The 25,367-nt window shown below is 36.6% G+C and overlaps 1 protein-coding gene across 1 annotated transcript in view; it reads left to right on the top strand.

Annotated features, from left to right (window-relative positions):
• Positions 1 to 25,367, top strand: part of PDE5A (phosphodiesterase 5A) — a 127,373-nt gene that overhangs the window by 1,630 nt on the left and 100,376 nt on the right. Inside the window, exon 2 of the mRNA XM_063108167.1 lies at positions 9,760 to 9,849. Within this exon, the coding sequence (XP_062964237.1) occupies positions 9,760 to 9,849 (90 nt within the window). The remainder of the gene's footprint in view (positions 1 to 9,759; positions 9,850 to 25,367) is intronic.

Raw genomic sequence — 25,367 nt, 5'->3', positions numbered from 1 at the left:
CATCTAGTTGGAAAGATGGTAAAAAGATTCTTTGAGGAAGCAGTGTTTGATATGGACCCTGGGAAATATATAAGATACATATATTAAAGATATATATATTAAATATATATAAACTGAGATGTATACATGGGGAGATCCAGATGTAAAGAGGAGTTTGAAGAAGTCACAGGGAAATATGTAGTTAATAGTCAGGACAGACATTCAGTAGCTGTGGGAGCAGGGTCAGGAAATTACTGAGGTGTTGAATGCCAGGCTGAGGAATATATATTCATTCAGAGCCATAAGGAGTAATTGAAGGTGTTTTGAAAGAGGGACCAGTATGATTTAAACTGCTTTAGAAAAATGAATTTTACAGTAGAAGCTGGGAGGCTAGAAGATTATTTTAGTCTAAGTATGAGGAAGTAAGCACCTGAACAGGGCGCTGGCCATAAAGATCAAAAGGAGAGAATGGACTTCAGGTGAAAAGTAGACAATCTGCTGAACTTGGCAGCTAATAGAAGATGGAAGTGAGGGGAAAAGAGGAGTCGAGATGACTCAGGTCTTGAAGTTAGGTGAATGAATAATGGTCCTGGTGAGGAATACTGATGGCAGGGATTTGGGATATGATAGGTCAGGTAGGTTAAACCTGAGATATTTTTTCAGAATTCATTCTATATGAGCAATTTATTCAATTCTGATTCTCTTTAAACAATTGACCAGTCTTTTTGGAGCTATCTCCATGACCTCTTTGAGCTCTGTGGTAACATCACACTGTAACAGACTCCAGGAAGGGTATTAAGGACACAGCTGAAGGATTGCTGCCAAAATTGCAGAATTCCCTTCCAGTCTTAGGTGACAGCTGGGTTTCCACTTTTCAATGGCACTATAGTCCCAAGTACAGTAGGACCATAAATATTCTTCAGCTTTGCTGAGAAAGCCTTCATTTGTCTGCATGGTCCTGAATGTCTCCAGTCTGGAGAAGTTTTCATTTATATGAATTTTATTTAATCTGCTTACCATCTTTAAGTTTTCAACAATGTAGTTTTTGTTTTACAGTCAATAGTAATAACTCTTGTACTGCTGTCCAGCTAGTGTCCTTGATTTGCACTGCTCCCAGCATGAAGCCCCACAGCCTGTGGATTCCTCATGTTGCTGCTTCACCCTTGGGACCCTGGATCTGTGTTCATAGTGGCTTTGCAGAAGTTATTTTGTGTCCCAAGAATGTCATTAGAAGTTGTGGGGGGTTGATCTGTGATCTAATTTGCATTGTTATTAGCTGTGGAAGTCAGTTGGCTAATGGATAATTTATTCATTACTCAGCCTCACCCATAAAATGATTAGTCAAAATACTGTCTCATAGCTTTTTGTGAAAGTAGTCAGAATATTCAAATGAAAACACATTCTAATGTTTTCTGAGTCCTACTTCTTTAAATGTGAATCTGTAAAAATGATTCTCTGTAGTAGTATTTCTTAAGCTTATTTGACCACAGAACAGTTTAAAGGTTGTAATGTAGCAGTGGAAAATCAAGAGGTGGCCATGAAATGTAATAATGCTCATATTGAAGCTAAGAATTAAAAGAAAAAATAATTTCATAGATAAATTAATTGTAAGAAATTATGAATATTTGATTCACTTTTTAAAACTTTGTAACAGAAAATGATATAGAATGATACAAATATGAAAGTTCAACTATTTTACTACTAATAAAATAACATTTATGTATTTAAAATATGACACAAGATTCACAGCTTAGTCTAGTGATTATCAGTTAGACTACAGGTTCCAGTGAAAGGATTAGTTGGTCAATGCTGCTCTTACAGTACTTTGATGTTTAGTCACTCATCATCTCCTGCATCAGCCGATCATTCATGCAACTTCCTTGAATGTGGCACAGCATTTATTTATTTATTTATTTATTTCTTAATTTTATTTTGTCGATATACAATGTGGCCCATTACCGAAACCTCCCTCCCTCCTCCCTCTCCCCACTCCCTCCCAACAATGTCCTTTCTGTTTGCTTGTCGTATCAACTTCAAGAAATTATAGTTGTTATGTCCCCCCCCCGCCCCGGTTTGTGTGTGTGTGTGTGTGTGTGTGTGTGTGTGTGAATTTATTTATTTATTTTTAGCTCCCACCAATAAGTGAGAACATGCGGTATTTCTCTTTCTGTGCCTGACTTGTTTCACTTAATATAATTCTCTCAAGGTCCATCCATGTTGTTGCAAATGGCAGTATTTCATTCATTTTTATAGCTGAGTAGTATTCCATTGTGTAGATGTACCACATTTTCCGTATCCACTCATCTGATGATGGACATTTGGGCTGGTTTCAACTCTTGGCTATTGTAAAGAGTGCTGCGATGAACATTGGGGAACAGGTATACCTTCGACTTGATGATTTCCATTCCTCTGGGTATATTCCCAGCAGTGGGATAGCTGGGTCATATGACAGATCTATCTGCAATTGTTTGAGGAACCTCCATACCATATTTCATAGAGGCTGTACCATTTTGCAGTCCCACCAACAATGTATGAGAGTTCCTTTTTCTCCGCTGGTGAGGTTGTGGCACAGCATTTATTAATAAGAAGATATTAACACATTTATTAATAAGATGAGAAGGTGTTAACACTTATATTAAGAAGATTAACTTATTAATAAGAAGAAGATATATAGTTAGAACAACTATATAAATGTTTGGTGTTTTCGTTATGTATAAAAACTAGATATAATCCAATACCTATGCTGGGTTGCCTTGAACCCCTGTTCCATGTCCCAGTGAAATCTTAGCCTCCCCAAGATTTCCTATGTCTTAAGGATGTACATTGTCAAAACACCTCTGTTTCTCCCAAGTCAACTCAGACTTCTGCTTCCACCAGACAGCCATTCCATGTGTACCATGCTGTCTAGGGAGAACACTTGGAAGGTACTGGGGAAGGGTCACATTGCCACTTGTGTGTGGCCTTCACCATGTTGTTGATATTCCTCCCACTGCCACTTTATTATCCCTCCCTTTCTTTCTTTCTCCAGAGAAGCACACTTTCACCTTCTCTCACCCTGCAGATCTTACTTCATTATATTCCTAAAGAACTATAAATTCTCCCAAGTGAATTTCTTATGAGTAAAATTGTTTCCAAAATGGATTTTAGAAGAAAAAAAAAACAGTAGCTACTGTCTTAATATAAATAAATCTACTAATCTCTCATGGCGTAATTGTGCCCTAGGAGACAGTTTCAGAATGGCTGTCTGTGCTCGTTCAATGTTCTAATCACTTTTAGGCCATTATCTTAAAAATGCCACTCTGTGGAAGAAAACCGGCCTTATAATTTGGCAAGTCCTCTGTGTTCTTTCCTTTTTTTGTTTTCTATTATTTTTATTTTATATAATTTCAAACTCACAGAAAACTTGTAAGAACAGTATAATAAACTTCCATATACCCTTTATCCAGATTCTCCAGTTGTTTATCTCTTGCCCCATTTGCTTTATCATTTCTTCTTGTTTTCTCTCTATATATAATCCATGTAATATGAGTATATGCGTATTATTTTTCTGAACCATTTAATAACTTGGAGACATATTTTTACTAAATATTTCAGTGTATATTTTCTAATAAGAATATTCTTTTACACAGCCATAATAAAATTATGAAAATCAGGACATTTTACATTGATACAATACTATTGTCTAATCTGATACAATACTACTATTTAACAGTCCATAGTCAAAATTTTGTCAATTGTCTCATTAATAATCTTTATGGTTATTTTTCCCCCTGATCCAGGATCTAATCCAGGATCACATATTGCACATAGTTGTCATGTCTCTTTAGCCTCCTTTCAGTCTGGAACAATTTATCAGCATTTCTTTATCTTTCTTAGCTTAGATATTTTTGAAGGGTACAGACCAGGTATTTTGCAGAATGTTCTTCATGAGTAGATTCAATCTAGGCCCTTTTGGCAGGAATACCATAAATGTTAATGTTGAGACTTTGTTTGGTTTTCCGAATAATAATAACCAATTCACCAGTTCTCTGACACCAGCTGGGTGTCCTACAATCCAATTCAATTCTGACTCTAAGTATCTGGAATTAGCACAGACCCTGCATGGTAAAGGCTCAATCCCACAAGACTGCCCCCACTTCAGACACTGGCCACAATGGGATCCCCAGGATCCTTCTTTCAGGATGACTACCAATACAGGGGTTATAATGTCCCCCTCCTTAGGTTCAATAATTTGACAGAATGACTCACAGAATTCATGAAAGCACTATACTTAAGATTACAGTTTTACTATAAAAGTTACAACTCAGGAACAGCCAAATGGAAGAGATTCATAGGGCAAGGTTTGGGGGGTGGGGGACACAGAGCTTCCATACCCTTTCTAGTACAGCACCATCCCAGCACAGCAATATGGTCACCAACTCAGATGCTCACCCAGAACTCGTTCTGAGGTTTTTTTATTGAGGTTTCATTACATAGGCATGATTGATTAAGTCACTGGCCATCGATGACTGAACTCAACCTCCAGTCCCTCTTCCCTCCCCAGAGGCTGGGATGGGAATGAAAGTTCTAACCCTCTTGTATTAGTCTGTTTTGTGCTGTTATAAAAGAAATACCTGAGACTGGGTAATTTATAAAGAACAGAGGTTTATTTGGCTCATGATTCTGGGACAGCTGCATCTGGCACAGGCCTCAGGCTGCTTCTGCTCATGGCAGAAAGTGGCAGGCAGCCTGTGGGTACAAGTGAGAGAGAGAGGGGAGGTGCCAGGGTCTTTTAAACAACCAGCTCTCACGGGAACTAATAGTGTAAGAACTAACTCATTAATCCCACCACCTAGGGAGAGCATTAATCCATTCATGAGGATCTGCCCCCATGACTCAGCTGCCAACCCTGCCACTTTGGAGATCAGATTTCCACGTGCGTTTTGGTGGGGACAACACATCCAAACTCCCATCACCTCTAGTTATGTGGTTGGGTTTTCTGGTGTCCAGCTCCCATCCTAAAGTGTTCTAGGACTCTCTCCCCCCCACCAATAAGTCACCTCATTAACATGAACTCAGGTATGGTTGAAAGGGGCTTGTTATAAATATCAAAAATACACTCCCATCACTCAAGAAATTCCATGGGTTTTAGGAGGTCTGTGCCAGGAATTGGGAACAAAGACCAAATACATTTTTTATTATACCACAGACCTTCTCAGTGTATGTTATCAGAAGGCATATGATGTAAGTTTACCTCAGTACATATAGTAGCTTGATTTATGATCCAACATACCTTATATATTTACTAGCTGGCATTCTAATGTAAGGAAGAGTTTTGCCTTCTCCTTTATTCATTTATTCATTCATTCATTTATATCAGTATGGACCAATGGATTTTTTAACTTAATGAATTATGATTTCTTATTATTTTCATTTATTCTGATACTCAAATTATATCAGATTTGCTGACTCTTGTGTCTTTTTGATACATCCTCATCACTTTTTTGGGTGTTTTCTAACTTTCTGGCCTATTAAAATGTTTGAGGCTTATCTTATACTTTCCCTGCCCTAGCCCTGGAACCATTCTTTTTCCAAGGAGCCCTAGTTCCTGTTGGTGGAAGGAATGGTGTTTAGAAGCCAAGATGGGGCACTAGGTGTGCTCATTGCTTCTGGTTTACACTCATTGTTGCTGCTATATCAGCAGACAAAGCTAGAAAAAGATATACAAATATACGTGCACACCTATATTTTATTTATTTCCAGATCTATTTTCTTACTATACTAAAAACAATGAATTCATACTGATACCTCCAATTTCAGTTCAGCACCTCAAGATGCACTATTTTTCTTCCTGTTTTCTCTGTTGGGTGTTTCCTTTTCCACAATTGAAGCACCAGGCTTCCTTATTCTATGTATATTTACTTGTGCTCAAGCCAACTTCTTAGCTCTTTATTCTGTAGGTTCTAGTGTCCTTCCCATCAGACTGCAGAACTTCCTTTAGCACTTCTCATAATACATCTGGTGGTGACAAATTCTCTCAGTTTTGTTTTATCTGAAAATGCCTTTATCTTGTTTATTGGATAAACAATTCTCAGTTGATAGCAGTTTTCTCCCAACATTTTAAAAGAGTTTGCCCATTCTTTTCTGCTCTTCATTTTTCTCATGAGAGGTCAGCCATCCTTTGCATTGTTTTCACCTTGTATGTTTCACCCCCTATAACATTTTCATACCAGGTGTATAAGTTAAGTTTTTGTCAGCTTTGGGAAATTTTTGGTCACATATTTTAAAATATATTTTGGCTCTATTCTCTTTAGGACTCTTATTATATACATATTAAATCACTTGATATTGTTCCAGAAAACATCAAGACTTTGTTAATTTTTATAGTTTTTTTTCCTCTTAGTCCTTATAAATAGATAATTTCTGTTGATCTGTGGCAGGTTCACTGATCCTTTCTTCTGTTGTTTCCAGTCTGCTGTTAAACCCATCAATGAACTTTTTGTTTTACACATTATACTTTTCAGTTCTAGAATTTCCATTTGGCTATTTTAAAAGTTCTTTGTTTCTTTGCAGAGATTCCTATCTCTTCATTATTGCCATGCTTTCCTTTATGTTCTTAAATACACTTATAATAACAGCTTTAAAGTCCTTGTCTGTTAATTCCAACATCTGAATCATCTTGGGGTCATTTTCTATTGACTACTTTTTCTTTTCTCTATGGGTTGCATTTTCCATTTCTTCACATGTGTAGTAGTTTGTTATTGTATGCTAGAAATTGCGTGTGTTTCACTACAGAGCATTTAGATTGTATCCTCTTCCTTTAAAATAGGGATGAGGTTTGTTCTGGGAGGCAGTAAAATTATTGGCAGATCCTTTTGATCCTGTCAGGCTTGGTCTTATAATTTACTAGGGTGGACCTATTACTAGTTTTGGATTTAGTTTTAGGGAGTACCTGGACCAGAGGGTGTAGTCCTTAATCTTAAAGAGTGGCCTTTCCCTGCCTCAATTGAATGCCTGAGTTGCTTAGTGAATTCTCTACTCTGGCTGGGCTGGAACTCCAGTGCCTCCAAACACTTCCTTAACTCGTATTATTATTCAGCTTTCAGCCTTCAGTAGGTAATTTTTGCTAGTCTTTTATGTGCCCAAAGTGAATAGCCACTCCATCTTCTTTACTCTACTCCTCTTTACCCTCTCCCCCACCCATACAGCCGAGCCCCTCTACTTTGCTTTACAAATTCCAGCCACTTCAGAAATTTGGAACTTCTTTCAGTTCTGTTTGGAACTGTTGGTTGGCTTGGGTAGCACCTGCCTTCGCCAGAGCAGGAGAATGCTCCGAGGCAGAAAGCCAGAATACTGCATGGCAGTGGTGTGTCTTTCCCTCTGCATTGTCTGTGGCTTTGTTGTCTCATATTTTGTGTTTTTTCATACTGTCATGTTCTCATAAACAGTGAAAGGAATAATCACAATAATAATAGTGTTCCATTTTTTTCTTTTATTTCCTGGACCTACAGGGGTTAGATGTCCTCTATTTATATTGTCTTTGCACTGAGCATATTGTTACAGGAACACTCTTCAATGTGCCAGGAGATTGGAACTTCACTTGATTAAAGTTAATTAAAATGGAGACCAAGGATCCCTTAGCAGACAAAACCATTTAGGCCTCATAAGTGACCTCAACCTTGCTTGATTTGCAGAAATAAGCAAAACTTAACTCTAACTATTTCTTTTAAATGCTCGTATTAAAGAAAAATAGAACTTAAGCTCAACCAATCAGAAGTAGCCAGCAAACTTATAATTATGTTACTAGGGACGTTCCAATGGGATAGACCAAATAAGGCAACTGTATAATTGCAACCAATCAAATAATTTCTTTATTTTGCTTCCTCATTTACCCCATAAATGACAATTTTTTATTGGAACACTAAACCTCTTTCGGCCTGGTGTTCCCCAATTCATGACTTGCTACTTACTTCAGTAAACTCTTTAAAGTATTATTCTATCTCAGATTTTTCTTTTACAACGTAAAGTGAATTTGAAGGATGTATGATTCCCACCCACTTTAAAGAAGAGTGAAATCTAGGACTGCTGTTGATTTTAAATTAACAATAGACACAAAACTGTGAAGTCCTACTAATTAACGTTTGTCAAACTCTACTGCTTTGATTGGATAGTTGGGTAGATCCTCTTCTTTATAATTGTCTTATAATTCAAATATTCTTTAACAAAATCATTGCTGAGGATGCACTTAACATTTTAATTATTAGTTTGTAAAATAATATGGTAATAATACAACAATGTCAGTATCTTGTCTGCTTTCTTTAGATAACTTTAATATCTAAAGGTAAAAATAAGACCTGTTTTATTAGAAACATTCAACTAAGGTTTTTTCTGTCTTAATTAATATAACTTTGAGCATGTTTGCAGAAAAAGAAAAAAATGTAGTAGTGTTTATTTATAACGTAAAGTAGTTATATTGATTTTCCACCATTTTGTAACTTTTCTTCTGAAATGATCTTTAAAGCCTAGTTTGGCCCTCTCTGGAGAAAGTTGGCCTCGTTTCTGACCCCAATTGATGAAATCTAGTGTAATCACCTACTTCTTTTACAGCTTTGGCTTGGCATGACTTTAGACTAATTTTTTTAAAAAATAGAAATGACCTTCCAGAGATGAGGATTTTCCAGTGCGAATATTCCATATTCCCTGAAGGGAATTCCAAATACAGAGCTTTTTAGAGCAGTGATGTTATTATTAGGTTAAACATGTAACTTCCTGAGGTTATTGCTATGAAGGGAACAACACTCATTCAGATGTTTATGTTCTGGAATATTTGTTTCCATTCCAATCTTACCTCGTGTAGTTGTATCTGTCCATTCCTCTACTATGGTTTCCAATAAGATTTGCTTTAAATTATAATAAGCTAAAAATGATCACATTTGATAATTGTAGTATCAGTTGTTAATGAAGTTTTTCATTTGTTTAATAAATGCTTTTGAGTTCCTGTGCTAAGTATTGGGAGTATAGTAACAAACCAAAATAATAAAATAAAAGCCCTCACGGAGTTTATGGCCTAATTTTAGATCTTCTCTATCTAAAGTTTAATGGAAAATTAAACTTTTTTTTCTTTAATTCACATTTAGGACTTTTGCACCTCTCAAATCTGTTGCGATTATTGAATATGCATACTTGTAATGTGTTTTATAAAGAGGAAAGAGATTCAAAAGATTAAGGAATTGTTTATAAGCCAACTGAGTCATGCATTTTTTATATATATACCAAAAATTTAAGTTCTTATGCATACTTGAGATAGAAGTACAGAATACTGAGGAAATGTAAAAACAACCATTGCAAGGGAAATAAGGTCATTTATTAGAAAGGTCATTTCGGAGGTGATATGTTTTTAGAAAAAGTTTTAGAGCAGAGATGCTTTTCTTTGGATGACACAGTAGAACACTGGTGAGATGAAGACAGCCAAATTGTATTACAGAGGTAGAGAGATGCCACTTTTTTCTGAATTTAAGTAAGACTATCCAATATATTGAATTTTCTGTATTTTTGAACCTTGGTTCAGGTCTGTATTTTTTTGTTTCTCATAAACAATAGCTGCTAAAAAAAAAACCACTTAAATTTATCTTGTACGAAGATTTATACTTACATGATTTGATGCCTTCTACAGCAATAAAATTATTACTCATAGTTAACAAGGTAAGTCAAAGGTTAGATTTCTCTAATCTAATATATCAGAAAATCAAATCAGTCTTTGAACAGATCAGTCATTAAATTGAATTTCTTTTTCCTTACTAGGATCCTCGGTTCAATGCAGAAGTTGACCAAATTACAGGCTACAAGACACAAAGTATTCTTTGTATGCCAATTAAGAATCATAGGGAAGAGGTAAGCAAATTTTCCATCTTATAAAAGGTCATTTGGAACATTTTTATTTAAAAAAATTTTTTTTTACTTTGCACTTATATGAAAAATACTAGCATGACAAATTAGCTATAAAGAACTTAAACATTCTGCTTGGTATTTTTTATTTAGACTATAATTATAGGATTGAATACTGATAAAGTCTTTACTATGGCTTTTGACTTAAAATACATTTTATATGTCATTTCCTGCCTCCCCTCTTCCCCCAAAGACTTTATTTTATCTTAAGTTATATAATTATGGTTGTGATTGGAATAAATTTATTTCATATTATATTTCAAGTGTCTAATAACACTCATTTTGTAGATGGTCATCCAGTTGAAGTGGTCATTACCTGATTTCTTTGGATTCAAATTCAGGTTTTGAAAAAATGGAAATTGTAGCTAATTTCAGTTATGTAAATTTCAATGTGAAATTATAACAAGCAAATGAAATTATGTTGGTTTATATGAGGGGACTTCAAAAACTTTGTAGAAATGGAATTAAAAGCTAAAAATAAAAAACAAACTTTGTTTCTTAACATAAACTCCATCAAGATCAAGACACTTTTGTAGGTGATGATGCCAGCCATTTGTTCTTCCCTAAATAACTGAGGGTCCTGGAAATTTAACCATGTCAATGCAGTCTTTTTTACATTATTAACCAAAGAAAAATAGGGGCTCTTTAAAGATTTTTTAAGGTTAGGAAACGAAAAGAAGTCAGAAGGAGCCAAATCAGTACTGTAGGGTAGATGCCTAATGATTTTCCCATTGAAACTCTCACAGATTGTTCTTGTTTAATGAGAGGAATGAGCAGGAGCGTAGTTGTGGTGGAAAAGAACTCTCTGGTGAAGCTTTCCCAGGCATTTTCTGTTAAAGCTTTGGCTAACTTTCTCGAAACACTCTCATAATATGCAGATGTTATTCTTTGGCCCTCCAGAAAGTCAACAGCAAAATGCTTTGAGCATCCCCAAAACTGTAGCCATGACCTTTGTTCTTTCACTTTTGCTTTGACTAGACCACTTTCACCTCTTGGTAGCCATGGCTTTGATTTTGCTTTGTCTTCAGGATCTTACTGGTAAAGCTATAGTTCATCTCCTGTTACAATTCATTGAAGAAATGCTTCAGGATCTTGATTCCACTTGTTTAAAATTTCCATTAGAAGTTCTGATTTAAGGAAAAGTTTCAGTTTTTCCCCATTAAGGATGATTTTGGCAGTGGGTTTGTCATATATGGCTTTTATTATGTTGTGATATTTTCCTTCTATACTTAATTTGTTGAGGGTCTTTATCATGAAAGGATTCTAAAATTTTGTTAAATGCTTTTTCTGTGTCTGTTGAGATAATCATATGGTTTTTGTCCTTGATTTTGTTGATGTGGTGTGTCACGTTTATTGATTTGCATATGTTGAACCATCCTTACATCCCTGGGATGAATACCACTAGATCATGGTGTATAATCTTTCTGATGTGCTATTGTATTGCTTGCTAATATCTTGTTGAGGATTTTTGCATCTAAGTTCATCAAGGATATTGGCCTGTAGCTTTCTTTTTTTGTTGTGTCTTTGTCTGGTTTTGGTATCAGGGTGATGCTGGCCTCATAGAATGAATTTTAGAATATAGCCTCTTGTTTCAATTTTTTGGAATAGTTTGAGAAACACTGGTGTTAATTCTTCTTTAAATGGTTGGTAGAATTCAGCAGTGAAGCTGTCTGGTCCAGAGCTTTTCTTTGTTGGGAGACTGCTGATTACTGCATCAGTCTTGTTGCTTGTTATCAGTCTGTTCAGGTTTTGTATTTCTTCTAGGTTCAGTCTTTGTAGTTTGTATGTGTCCAAAAACTTATCCATTTCCTCCAGGTTTTTGAATTTGTTGGCATATAGTTCATAATCATCTGTAATGATTCTTTGTATTACTGTGTTATCAGTTGTAATGTCTCCTTTTTCATTTCTGATTTTTGTTATTTGGGTCTTCTCAATTCTTTTTTTAGTTAGTCTGGCCAGTAGCTTCTTTGTTTTATTTATCCTCTCAAAACCCCAACTTTTGTTTCATTGATTTTTTTTTGTATCATTCTTTTGGTCTCTATTTTAGTTCTGCTAATTAAGATGTATTTCCACCTGCTAGTTTTGGGATTAGATTGGTCTTGTTTTTCTAGTTCTTTGAGATTTAATGTTAGTTGTTTACTGGAAGTCTTTCTATTCTTTTGATGTAAACAAGATGAGGATGCTCACTCTCACCATTCCTATTAAACATAGTATTGGAAGTATTAGCCAGAGCAATCAGGCAAGAGAAGGAAATAAAGGGCATCTGAATTGGAAAAGATGAATTCAGATTGTCACTGTTGGCAGATGACATGATCCTATATATAGAAAAACCCATAATCTCTACCAAAAAACTCCTAGAGTTGATAAACAAATTCAGTGAAGATGCAGGATACAGAATAAATACACAAAAATCACTACCATTCTTATACACCAACAATGAACTATCAGAAGAAAAAAAATAAAGCAAGCAAGCCCATTTACAATATCTACTAAAAGAATAAAATACCTAGAAATAAATTTAATCAAAGAAGTGAAAGATCTCTACAACAAGAACTACAAAATTCTGCTGAAAGAAATTAAAGAGGACACCAAAACATGGGAAGACATTTCTTGTTCATGGACTGGAAGAATTAACATTGTGAAAATACTACCCAAAGTGATCTACAGATTCAATGCAATCCCCATCAAAATACCAATGACATTCTTCGAAGAAATAGAAATAAGTATCCTAACATTCATATGGAACACCAAAAGACCCCAAATAGCCAAAGCAATTCTGAGCAAAAAAATAAAATAAAACTGGAGGCATTGCAGTACTTGACTTCAAATTATACTACAAAGCTGTAGTAACCAAAACTGCGTGGTACCGTCATAAAAACAGACACATGGACTACTGGAACAGAATAGAAAACCCAGAAATCAACCCAGGTACTACAGCCAACTGATCTTTGACAAAGTCATCAAGAACACACATTAGGTAGGGAAAAGACAGCTCCTTCCATGAATGGTGCTGAGAAAACTGGATATCCATGTGGAAAAGAATGAAACTAGACCCATACCTCTCACCATATACCAAAATCAACTCAAAATGGATTAAAGACTTAAGTAATAAGACCTGAAACTATAAAACTCTTAGAAGAAAACATAGGGGAAACACTTCAGGACATAGGACTGGGCAAAGACTTTAAGAATAAGACCCCAAATGCCTGAGCAAGAAAAGAAAAAATAAACAAATGGGATTATATCAAAAAAGCTTATGCATGGCAAAGGAAACAATCAACAGAGTGAAAAGACAATCTACGGAATGCAAGAAAACATTTGCAAACTACAAATCCAACAAGGAATTAATATCCAAAATATACAAGGAACGCAAACAACTTCAAAGTGAAAAAAAACAAATAATCCAATTAAAAAATGGGCAAAAGAAATGAATAGACATTTTTTGAAGGAAGACATACAAATGGCCAACAGGTACATGAAAAAATGCTCAGCATCACTAATCATCAGGGAAATGCAAATCAAAACCACATTGAGAGATCATTTCACCCCAGCTAGACTGGCTATTATCAAAAAGACTAAGAATAACAAATTCTCGTGAGGATGTGGAGAAACGGGAACTCTTCTACGCTGTAGGTGGGACTGTAAATTAGTACAGCCATTGTGGAAAACAGTATGGAGTTTTCTCAAACAACTGCAGATAGAACTGCCATGAGATCCAGCAGTTCCACTTCTTGGTATATATCCAAAAGAATGGAAATCATCATGTCAGGAGGATACCTGCACTCCCATGTTCATTGCAACTCTATTTACAATAGCCAAGATATGGAGCTAACCTAAATGTCAGACAACTGGATAAGGAAAATGTGGTATATATACACTATGGAATACTATTCAGACATAAAAAAAGAATGAAATTCTGGCATTTGCAGCAACATAGATGAAAGCTATGTTAAGTGACATAAGCCTGGCACAGAAAGAGAAATACTTCATGTTCTCCTAAGTGGGAGCTAAGAAACAGAGAAAGAAAGATCATAATAAAACACTGAACTTTCAGAAGGAGAGAATAGACCTATAGTTACTAGAGATGGGAAAGGGGGAGGGGGAGGGAAGATAGGGAGTAACTGGGGAAGGGACACAAAAAGTAATTACAATTTGTAATGATGAACATGCTAATAATATTGATTTGATCACATACTGTACACAAATATGGATAGTCAACTCTGCACCCTATAAATATATATAAATAAATTAATAACTAAAAGCTCTGCTTTTGTCTGCAGCTGATCTGCATGCAATAGTTTTGGCATGCAATGTGCAGAGCAGAGTTGGGTCAACTGTAATTTTTCAGTAAGAGTTGTGTAAGCTGAACCAATTGAGATGTCTGTGGTGTTGGCTATTGTTTCTACTGTTAATCGTCAGTCCTCCTCAATTAGGGCATAAACAATATTCATTTTTCCCTGACAAATTGATGTGGATGGTCTGCTGCTATGGGCTTTATTTTCAATGTCATCTCATTACTTCTTACATTGAGTTATCCATCTTAAACTGCTGATTTCTCTGGGTCATTGACCCCTAAACTTTTCATAAAGCATCAGTGATTTCACTTTTCTTCTACCCAAGCTTCACCATAAATTTGATGTTTGTTCTTTCTTCAATTTTAGCAGAATTCATGTTGCTCTGATAGGGGCTGTTTTCAGACTGTCTTATTCTTCTTAGTAGCTCAAACTAGATCCTGCTTAGACATGTTATGACAAATTAATGTCCATTTACTTTGGTGCAAAAAAATTTTTTCAGTCCGTTAATAATTTTTTTCATAATATGTATTTTCTTGAACTTTTTGAAGACCCCTTGTATTTCACCTAATTGGAAGGTTTGGATTCTGATAGCATTGAATTCCATATTCATTTTACATTTATTTGAAAAAAAAAGTTAATAAATTATCAATTAAACTGAATGTTTTGATTGAGCATTCTCAGCCCTGGCTGCACATTATAAGCAACTGGGGAATTCTAAAAGATTACCAATTGTATTTATTGGTCAGGATTTTTCAAAGAAACAGAAACAATAGGATATATTTAGATCTATAAGAGGGGATTTATTATGGGAATCGTTCAGGTGATTATGGAGGCCATGCTGTGCCATCTTCAAGCCGGAGAACCAGGAATGCCAGTGGCGTAATTCAGTCTGAATCCTAACACCTGAGATATGGGGTAGGGGATGCTGATATGAGTTCCACAGTCCAAAGGTTGGAGAACCTGGAGTTCTGATGTCTAAGAGCAGGAGCAGATGGACATCCCAGCTCCAGAAGAGAGAGCGAACTTTGTCCTTCCTCCACCTTTTTGTTATATCTGGGCCCTGAAAGGATTGGATGATGCTCACCTGTATTTGGTGAGGGAGGATCGTCTTTACTCAGTCTCTTGATTTAGATGCTAATCTCTTCTGCAGACATTCTCACAGGCACACCTGGGTATAGCATTTAAATAATGTCAAATATGCCAACTATTCTGATTTGATCATCACTTTTTTTTTTTTTTTTAAAGATGACCAGTAAGGGGATCTCAACCCTTGGCTTGGTGTTGTCAGCACCACGCTCAGCCAGTGAGCCAACCCTCCATCCCTATATAGGATCCGAACCCGTGCTCTTGGTGTTATCAGCACCACATTCTCCCACGTGAGCCACAGGCCGGCCCTTGATCATCACATTTTGATAGTAAACTCTCTACCCTACAAATATGTATAATCAATTATGTTTAACGAAAATAAATGAAATAAAAAGTTACTAAATAAAAAGTGATAATAATAAAATAAAATAAAAATTCTAATGTCCAGGCTTTTCTCTGAATCAGTCTCTGGAATTGTGACCCAAGTATCAGTATTTTTTAAAGCTCCCAAGTGATTACAATGTGCCTCCAAGGTTGTGAGCCACTGCCAATCATATTAGAAGTATTGATGCTTCTACTTGATTTATATTCAAATTCTGACATCTTTCTTTTCCCTCCTCCATTGAGTCTGTTACCAAGTCCCACTGATTTTTTTTCTGTCAGTGTTTCTCATTTCAATTCCTTTCTTTTCATTCTTGCTACTTATACCAAAAATCAGATCTCGAAGTAATGCCGTCACTTTTTAAATGTTCTTGTAAGGAGTTTCTCTACAGCAGTCAATTTCTCTTCAGTCCATTCTGCATATCGCCAGCCTGGGAATTTTCCCAGAACACAGCTTTCTAAAATCATGATTCTCAAACTTTATTGTGTGTAGGAATCACCTTGTAATCTTAAAATGCAAATTCTGAATTCAGTAGGTCTAGGTGGAACCTGAGGGGTTTTTTTTAACAGGTAGCAACTTGATGATGCCCTGGCTCTACAGATCACAATTTGATTACCAAGGTTTTAAGTCAGTTACTTCTCAGTAAGTCATTCTCAGTACCTTAGAGTTGCTACATGCTTTCTCAAGAGGGTGGTTCCAGCCATTTTTACTAAACATACCTGCAGCTATGACATGAATCTGCGATTAATTAGTTAATCAATTAAGTATGTGAATGATTAATAAAGTTGAAAAGGCCATAAATGTACTGATGATTATAGTGTTGTAAGTAGGGTTGCCAGATATAGCGAATAAAAAACGTGGCCCATGCAGTATTTGGGACATTGTTATACTAAAAAATAATTTGCCATTTTTCTTTTTTTTTTTTTTTTTGCCTTTTTTTTTTCGTGACCAGCACTCAGCCAGTGAGCGCACCAGCCATTCCCATACAGGATCCGCACCCGCAGCGGGAGCATAGCTGCGCTCCCAGCACCGCACTCTCCCAAGTGCGCCACGGCTCGGCCCCCATTTTTCTGAACTCAAATTTGATTCAGATTTTTTTCTGACATCCTTAGTAGTATATACCAAGGGCTATGATTCTGCGCACTTAAGAAGACAATGTTTAGCTTTTAGATAGTAAGTATACTTTAAAATTGTGGCCTAAAAAACAACTGTGCAACAAAATCACTAGGGTGAAGTGAATGGGACTTGCCCTTCTATAAGAAAGCATCCTCAGGGGCCGACCCTGTGGTGCACTCGGGAGAGTGCGACGCTGGTAGCGCAGCGACGCTCCCGCCGCGGGTTCGGATCCTATATAGGAATGGCCGGTGCGCTCACTGGCTGAGTACCGGTCACGAAAAAGACAAAAAAAAAAAAAAAAAAGAAAGAAAGCATCCTCAGGATACACAGTCTTCCTCTTTATGATTACCAGGGAGGATGATTTAAATTAAAATAAACAAACAGCAATAATAACAGTAACAAAAAACCCTCAGCTATATAGAGATATAGTTCACATGCAGTAAAATTCACGCATTTTTAAGTGTACAATTTGATGAATTTTGACAAATGTATGTATAGTCATATAACCACCACTACAATTAAAATATAGAATGTTTCTGTCACCTCAGATATTCCTGTGTACCCCTTTTCAGTTCATCTCCTCCACAACCCCCAACCCCTGACAATCACTGATCTGCTTTTTGTCACTATTGTTTAGCCTGTTTTAGACTGTCATCTAATGGAATCATACAGGATGTGGTCTTTTGTGTCTAGCTTCTTTTACTTAGTGTAATGATTGTGAGATTCATCGTGTCATTGCAAGTATCAGTAGTTTGTTCCTTTTCATTGCTGAGTGATTTGTTCCAGGTGTGGTAAACCTCAATTTGCACCAGTTGACGGACACTTGAGTTGTTTCCAGTTTTTGTCTACTGTGAAAACTGCCGTCAGTGTCTACAACAGGTCTGCGTGGACATGTTTTCATTTCTCTTGGCTAAATATATAGGAGAGAAATTGCTAGGTCCCATGATTAGTTGTATGTTTAATTTTATAAGAAAATTCCAAACCCTCTTCCAAAGTGGCTGTACTGTATTGCATTCTTACCAGCAATGTGTATGAGTTCCAGTTACTTCAAATCCTTAGCAACATGTGGTATGTCAGTCTTTTTAATTCTGGCCATTTTAGTGGGGGATAATGTAAATCTGATTACATAAATATATAACCCCACTCTCAAATCAGGGCCCACTGCTTGCTTGCAGATCTGATAGAAGTGGGTTCAGCCCCAGATTCCCAGATGATCCGAAGCTGACCCTCAGATTTCTGCCGAGTTCCCGAGCTTCCTCCTGTCCCTCTCTGTGCTCCCACGTCCTGCTGGTCTCTGTTTTACCCTGTGATAACTGGAAATGAAGCTTGGGCTCTTCACTCCTTTCCAAAAACGTTCACTCACACCAAGCATTTTCTGAGATAAATAGCCTTCTGTAACTTCACTAGAGACGTAGTAACTTTACATAAAGGAGAGTTTCCAAAACATGGCTTCCTGAATGTGTTGCTGACCTTCCCCATTCTCTACCCTCTCCCTGCTGCCCATTTTCCTCCCAGATTTGTACTGCCCAGTTCAATATTATTTCCTCTAAGAATTAATTCTTCAGAGAAAAGGAGTGAGAAGAAACAGTCAGATGAATGGACATACTCCGAATCTGGCTGCTGTAGTATAAAAAGGTAATCTGGCTGACCAGGAATCAAGGCCACTAACAAAATGCAGTAATATATGATTCCAGTATTATCTTTAAATTTGGAACTGTGTAAACAAACTCAGGGCCATGTTTGCTTTTGTGTGAACTACTCTTTCTTGCTCTTGAAATTTCCGAAGTCAAAATGGAGAGTTGCAGTGAGGCTTTTCGGAATAATTGTTAAGATTGTTTGCTCTGGGCTTGAATTCCATCTTTACTACTTACTTGATGACTAACCAGGATGTAACTGGTTAATCCCTTTGAGTTTTCAGTTTTCTCATCTGCAAAATGGGGGTAATGAAAGGACCTGCCTCAAAGGGTAACACTGCATTCACACGCTGAAGTTCCTGGCACAGTGGAAGTGATCCATAAATGTCAGCTATTATTTTTTTCATTTCTCTTGGGTAAATGTATAGGAGGGGAATTGCAGGGTCACATGGTAGGTGGATGTTACTGTATTCTTAGCAGCAATGTATGAGAGTTCCAGTTACTTCACACCCTTGGCACCAAGTGCTGTGTCAGTCTTTTGGAACTAATAGAGCTTTTAAGAAACAAGGAATGAGAGAGTTGTTATGAAGACACCACATAGTAATCAGCCAGCTGGGAACAAATGGTAACCAGCACAGCCCCTGTCTTAACTAGTCTATATATTACCTCCCAACAAACTTTAAGCTTAAAAGAAAAGTGCTTTTGGCTGTTTTTCCTAAATGAGGCAAAACGAATTTTGTGTCTTCTCTTTGTGTAAGACCAACTGTATTGAGTAAGCCAATAACTCATTCCAGCTATTACTAAGGAACCTAAAAGGAAGTGTGGTTATTGAATTACTGTTTATTGATTGTTTATAAAATGTCCTGATAACTTTTTGTGACACTGGTTTTTAAAGGCATAGGTACCAACTCTGGAAAGCTGTTTGAATGGAGCAGTTGAATATTGACTACTAAAGTCTGAACTATAACATAGGCCAGAAAATTCAGGAAGATTTTTGATATTCACTAAAATAACTAAGTTCTTCATTTTCTTCTTCTTCTTGTGAAGTATTTGAACTAATAAAATTTTCAAGCATTCTTTTCATTAATGTTATAATCTTAAATGTAATATACAGCAGTGCTTTTTTAGAAATAAAGATCATAGATATTTCTAAACTTCTGTGACAGTAGTTTTTGAAAAAAAAAAAATCATGGAGGATACGTTTTTGCAATCTTTCCCTCTCCCTACTCCATTCTAAAAGAATAAGGTTAGTGGGAAAAGTGGAAAAACAAACAAAACAAAACAAAAAACTGGAGAAGCTTGAGGAGGCCAAACTAATTTATTTTGGAAAGGTCAGAGCTACTGGCCAGAGAAAATGAATAAAGGCAAAAAGAAAAAGCAGTCAAGGGGGAGAAGACAGTCCAGGCTGTATATGAGGGAGTTGTTTGAGCAGTATGGAGTGGGACTTTGGATAGGACTTTGAAAATAACTGCCTTATGTGTAGGAGACAATTAACATGGGATATTTATTGAGCAAATTCTGTGGAAACTGTCCTAAGGACCTGGCATAACAACCCTAGGAGGTAGTCATGGTCTTATTCCCACTTAACAGATAAGGAAACTGAGACATGGAATATTTAGGGAACTTGCTCAAAGTCACATAACTAAAAACTGGCAAAGCTGAGATTTAAACCCAGGCAATCTGACCACAGAGTCCTGATTTGGAAAAGAGAGTTCTTAAAACCTCTTTAAACCATCTGCTGTGGATGGTGACTACTCCCTATTTCCCTCCCAGTTGGTGTTTCTTGAGACACTGCAGTAAATATTTAAAATACTGTTGATTTTGTTAGGGTGGGGAGTAGGAGGTACACTGATGTGTTTAACGTGGGCCTGTGCAGAAGCAGGACTTGAAGGTGGCAACAAGGAGACCTGGCTATAGTCTGATGGCCTTTCAACGTTAGTGCTTAAACCACTCTGCAGCCAGACTCTTTTTTAAATGAAAAAGGAGAGGGAGAGGGGGAGAGAGTGAGAAAAAAAAAAGAGAGAGAGAGAGAGAAAACTTGATCATAGTCACATCCTCTATAGTACCATAAGAGGAATCTATGAGGAAATTTTTACCAGGGATGAAAGAGTTACAGGAGCATGTTTCATATGAATCTAGGCCAGTGTGCTCCAGAAAAGATCCATGATCGCACATGAAGCACAGTGAAAAAAAATTGTAGCAAATATGTGAATTTTTAGGGCTGCTGTTAAATTTCTTTTAGACTTAATTCTGGATTTTTCAGACCTGAGCACTTGGACGATTTTTATTTTCATCACTTATATCCGTAATTTCTATAACCAGACAGAATTCTTTTATGTTTAGTAAAGAAGTGCAGGGAAATTGAACTCTTTTCCCTGTAGCTCAGATGACCTATTTCTGAAATACTGCCCTCCCCTGAGGCATTGCTTGTGATGACATGGTGGAGATGAGTGTTCTTTTTCATTTATAGGAGCTGCATCAATGTAACCCACCCTATATATTAACTCTTATTCACAGCCCTATTTGTCACTCAGGGCCTACTGGTTTTTTTCTCTGTAGATCATTTGGGGAGGAGGGAGTACGTGGTAAAAGGCAGGACATCATGAAATAATGCAAGCTCTGTGAACATTTCTTATTGATTTGAGCTGGAAATTACATCCAAAAATGTCTTTCAGGCTAGGCCGAAATGCCATACTTGAATGTCAACTCCAGTTATTAAGCAGAAATTCAACTTGGAATCAGAGCTTTTTTCTCCTTCTCTATTTTTATCTTATTTTGATTTTATTTTATCATAGTGCTGATATACTTGCAATTCTTTGCAAATGTGAGTTACAGTAGAGAATTTATGACAGTTCTTTACAGTGTGATAAAGGAGCATTTAGCAAAATATCTAGTTATTTATATCTTCCTTTTTTAAAAAAGCCTGAAAAGATTCAAAAAATATCAGCTAATTTTTATGAGATAATTGATGAATCAAAGCAATTTAATACCTGCCAAAAATCACAAAATAAGGCATTAACAGAATTAAATGTGTAATTCCAACTGCAACTTAAAAAGTAAATGTTTTCTAGAATTTGTATTATGGCTATCTGCTCATTTAAAAATATTCTCAATTATTTCCCCTAAATTATCTTGTTTTGACAAGTAATTATTGAATCACTGCAATATATAGAGACAATTGGTCTAGGCAGTAAGGATTTTTTTTAGAAAAATGAATCTAGGAAGATACTTGCTTTTACATTGTTTTTAATTTGGAGAGGTAGATCTTTTACACCAAAAATTAAATATCTATACAAGGTAAATGTTAAATGAGTCTAATATTCAACACACAGTTCAAAGGAAGGGCTATGGATTGGGGGAGCTGGAGAAATCCCTGAGGAGGGATGGAGGCCTCCTGCTGTGTTTACCCCACAGCCTCGAGAGAGGAGGTACATAAATGCCTGCTGACAAATGCTTGATCTTTGTGGAGAATGGAGGCCAAGGAGATCCTTGCCTGTGATCTCATGCTCAGTACACACAAGGGCTTTCTTAAATTTGACAAGTAATAGCTTTATGCATAATCCTTCAGTTCTAAGTCAAAGTAGGTGAAAATATAACTACAAAAATAAGCGGAGTACAAGAGCAGAGTGTCAGTTGATTTAGATCTATTTTAGTCTTAAAGAATTGGCCAGTTATGTGTTTTAAATACTTATAAATTGTTGATTGCATTTATTCCCCATCAATATCCTTTTTTGTAGTTTTGTTTTAGAAACAAAAGTTCTCCACAAAGCTTCTGTTTGCTCAGGACTTGATGTCGTGATGGTGATGACCTTTTCTTTTTCCTTTTCCACATTGCCCTTTAAATAGTAAACAAGTACATTTTATGAAGACATTAATTCCTTTCCTAAACAAAACAAAACAAAACAAAAACATTTCTTAAGAGCAGCAAATGGAAAACATAATGCTAATAGGTTAAATCCCTGAGTCTACACTACTGAACCAGGAGAAGAAGAAAGGGTGAATAGAAGTTTGAGACTGAACAGTAATGTAATGGTAGGCTCTGTGTACCCAAGTGATATCTTATTTTTAATGCTCAGAAAATTTGGTTCATATCGAGTGCTATGTTTTATGCCATAGGAGGTTTATTTTCATTGTTCCTTTCAGGATAACCAATCCAGCACTTGTTGGAATGTGTGACTTTTTAATTTAACTGATCACTTATAAATTTAATTTTGAGCACTTTTACATAGTCCCTGAATAATGAATAGTAGAGGTCTGGAAATAGTTGCAGATAAGCATAAATAATTTCTTTGTATAATATCTAACCCAACATCAGTCACATAATTAGACCCTCTGATAGATTTAGACTCTTAAATAATTTTCATATTTTTATGCATTCTTAAAGAGTTAAGATGGTTGTTGATGAAATTGGTGCTCTCGGTTGATATATGTGCAGACATCTATATTCATCTATGAAGAGCTAAGATTACATAGGTAAAATTCTTTATAAATTGTTAAATACTCTGTCTTCTTTCTTATTAAACCCCCATCTAAAAATTCCTACTTGTTTCTCTTTTACCATAGAGTAGAAATTAATATTCTAGGCTAAATTTAAAGAGCAAGAGATGATGATCTTATGAAATTTTTGACTTTTTTTTTTGGAATCAGTTCATAGTAGTGAAATAAAGTGAAAATGACCTGAGTTTAGAATTTGAGATCTATTCGATTATTACAAATTATTTGCTAATCATGAGTACTATATTAGTTATATCTTGCAACAAAACAAATTACATTAAACTTAGTGATTTTTTTTTTTTTTTTTTTTTTAAGATGACTGGTAAGGGGATCTCAACCCTTGGCTTGGTGTTGTCAGCACCACGCTCAGCCGGTGAGTCAACTGGCCATCCCTATGTAGGATCTGAACCTGTGGCCTTGGTGTTATCAGCACCACACTCTCCTGAGTGAGCCACGGGCCAGCCCTTAAACTTAGTGATTTTGAACCAATGTTTATTTTCTCACAGTTTTTGTGGTTCAGGGATTCTGAAGTGACTTAGCAATCTAGGTAGCTCCAGCTGAGGTTTCTCAGGAGGCAGCAGTCAGGACATGGGCAGGGGCTGTGTCTTTTGTGCTTGAGCGTCCACTTCCAAGAGGTTGTTGGCAGGAGGACTCAGTTTCTCACCATACAGGCCTCTCTTTAAGTTACTCAGTGTCCTCACAACATGGCAGCTGACTTGCTGAGAGTGAGCAGTTCAGGAGAGCGAGCAAGAAGGAAGCAGCAGTGCCTTGCATGACCTCATCTCCAAAGACGGACACCACCATGACTCTTGCCATGTTTTGTTCTTTAGAAGGAAGGCAGTAAGTCCTGCCCAAACTCAAGGGGAGGGGAAAATTAGTCTCCACCTCTTAAAGAGATTAGTATCAAAGAATTCGTGCCACCGTTTAAAACCACCAGAAGTAATACTAATATATTATTATTTATTATATGTAATATAGAAATCTATATTTATTATTCTCTTTCCTTAAAACTGGCCGGATGATAAAAGAGGAACTCTGCTTGTTAACTAAAATATTTTAAAATCATTTTTTCTCTACCTTTCATGTACTAAGAAATAATTTGAACTGCCAGAGGCAATACAAACTGGACTTCAAAACAGTAGCCAGTTGGTTTCCAACATTGTCTTGCGTCAGAGGGAAAAGAGGAAGTAGAGAATTAAAGGAGGAAGACAGAAGAAAAAGAGGAAAATGACTGCCTCTTTGTATGGTGGCAAATGATGGAAGCATTGAAAGACTTAAAATGCTATGCTACAAATGCTGTTCTGCAGCATGAGATCACTGTTTGCATGCGATATAGATACTCTGCTGCCTAACATCAACAGGCAGGGAATGCTCTTTGGTATGTCTTTGTTACATCTTTCTGAACCAATACTTTCTGCCTCTGTTCATGGACCAAGAGCAGAGGAAATGTATCTATTACTTTGGTATAGTGTTTGCTTGAGTATAAACTGGAAGGAGGGAAGTGCCTGGAAATAAGGCCATACAGGCAGGCAGAGGCAAGATCATGAAGAGCCTTCTAATGCCATGCAAAGAAGGTACTGAATTTCTTTAAACTGGAAAACATTTGCTATTCTTTAAAGACTTGTGTGGTTACAGCATTAAGTCTGAATAGTTTTCTTTGTTTAACATCTAACCCTGAGCCAAACAATTTGACACTTGATAGATTTTGATAATTAAATAATTTCCGTATTTGTTCATACACAGAGAGAGTGCTGTGTGTAGAGTCAGGAAGCTGGTAGGGAGGTTTTTGTAATCGTCTAGAGGAGAGGTGGACCAAGGCCCCGGAGGAGGGAACAAGGAGAGTGGATTTGTTACACTTCTGTTTTGGAATTGAGTGATTGTTTGATGAAGGAATTAGGGAGAAGGAAGAATCTAAAATACTTTCTAGCTTTCATATGGGTAATAAGGAGAGAGAATTGTGATATTCCCTAAAATGTAACATATAACAGAGAGAACTGGGTTGTTAGGAACAGTTTATTCTTTTTTTGCATATGTTGCTTTACAGTCTGATGCTTTCTCCACTCCCCTCAAATCTCTACACTGTCTCCCCATCCCCACTCTCAGCTGATGGCCTTGTTTACTAAATTTCAGTGAAAAGTAAAGCAGTTAGAAGAATATTTCCACAAGAGGACTTCCCCTACCTCTTTCCCCTGCTCCCACATCTGAGTCCATATACTCCGGTATCCCTTCTGCTTCTAGGGATGAACTATCTGAACCCGCGAAGGTCAGCCTTCCACTGTGCACCAGATCTCCTACCAGCTCGCCCATTCAAAGATGCACCTCAGCAGTTCTCACCTCTGTGTCCAGAATCACCAGTTTCCCCTCTACCAAATCTGTTTATCAGCATACAAATATGCTGCTCTTTCTCTAAAACTAACAAAAAAACACCCACTGGACCACACATCTCTTTTGAAAAAC

Source organism: Cynocephalus volans, chromosome 9 (assembly GCF_027409185.1).
Source record: "Cynocephalus volans isolate mCynVol1 chromosome 9, mCynVol1.pri, whole genome shotgun sequence".
Lineage (NCBI taxonomy): Eukaryota > Metazoa > Chordata > Mammalia > Dermoptera > Cynocephalidae > Cynocephalus > Cynocephalus volans.
The sequence above is the reverse complement of the archived record's forward strand: the minus strand, read 5'-3'. Positions and strand labels throughout refer to the sequence as shown.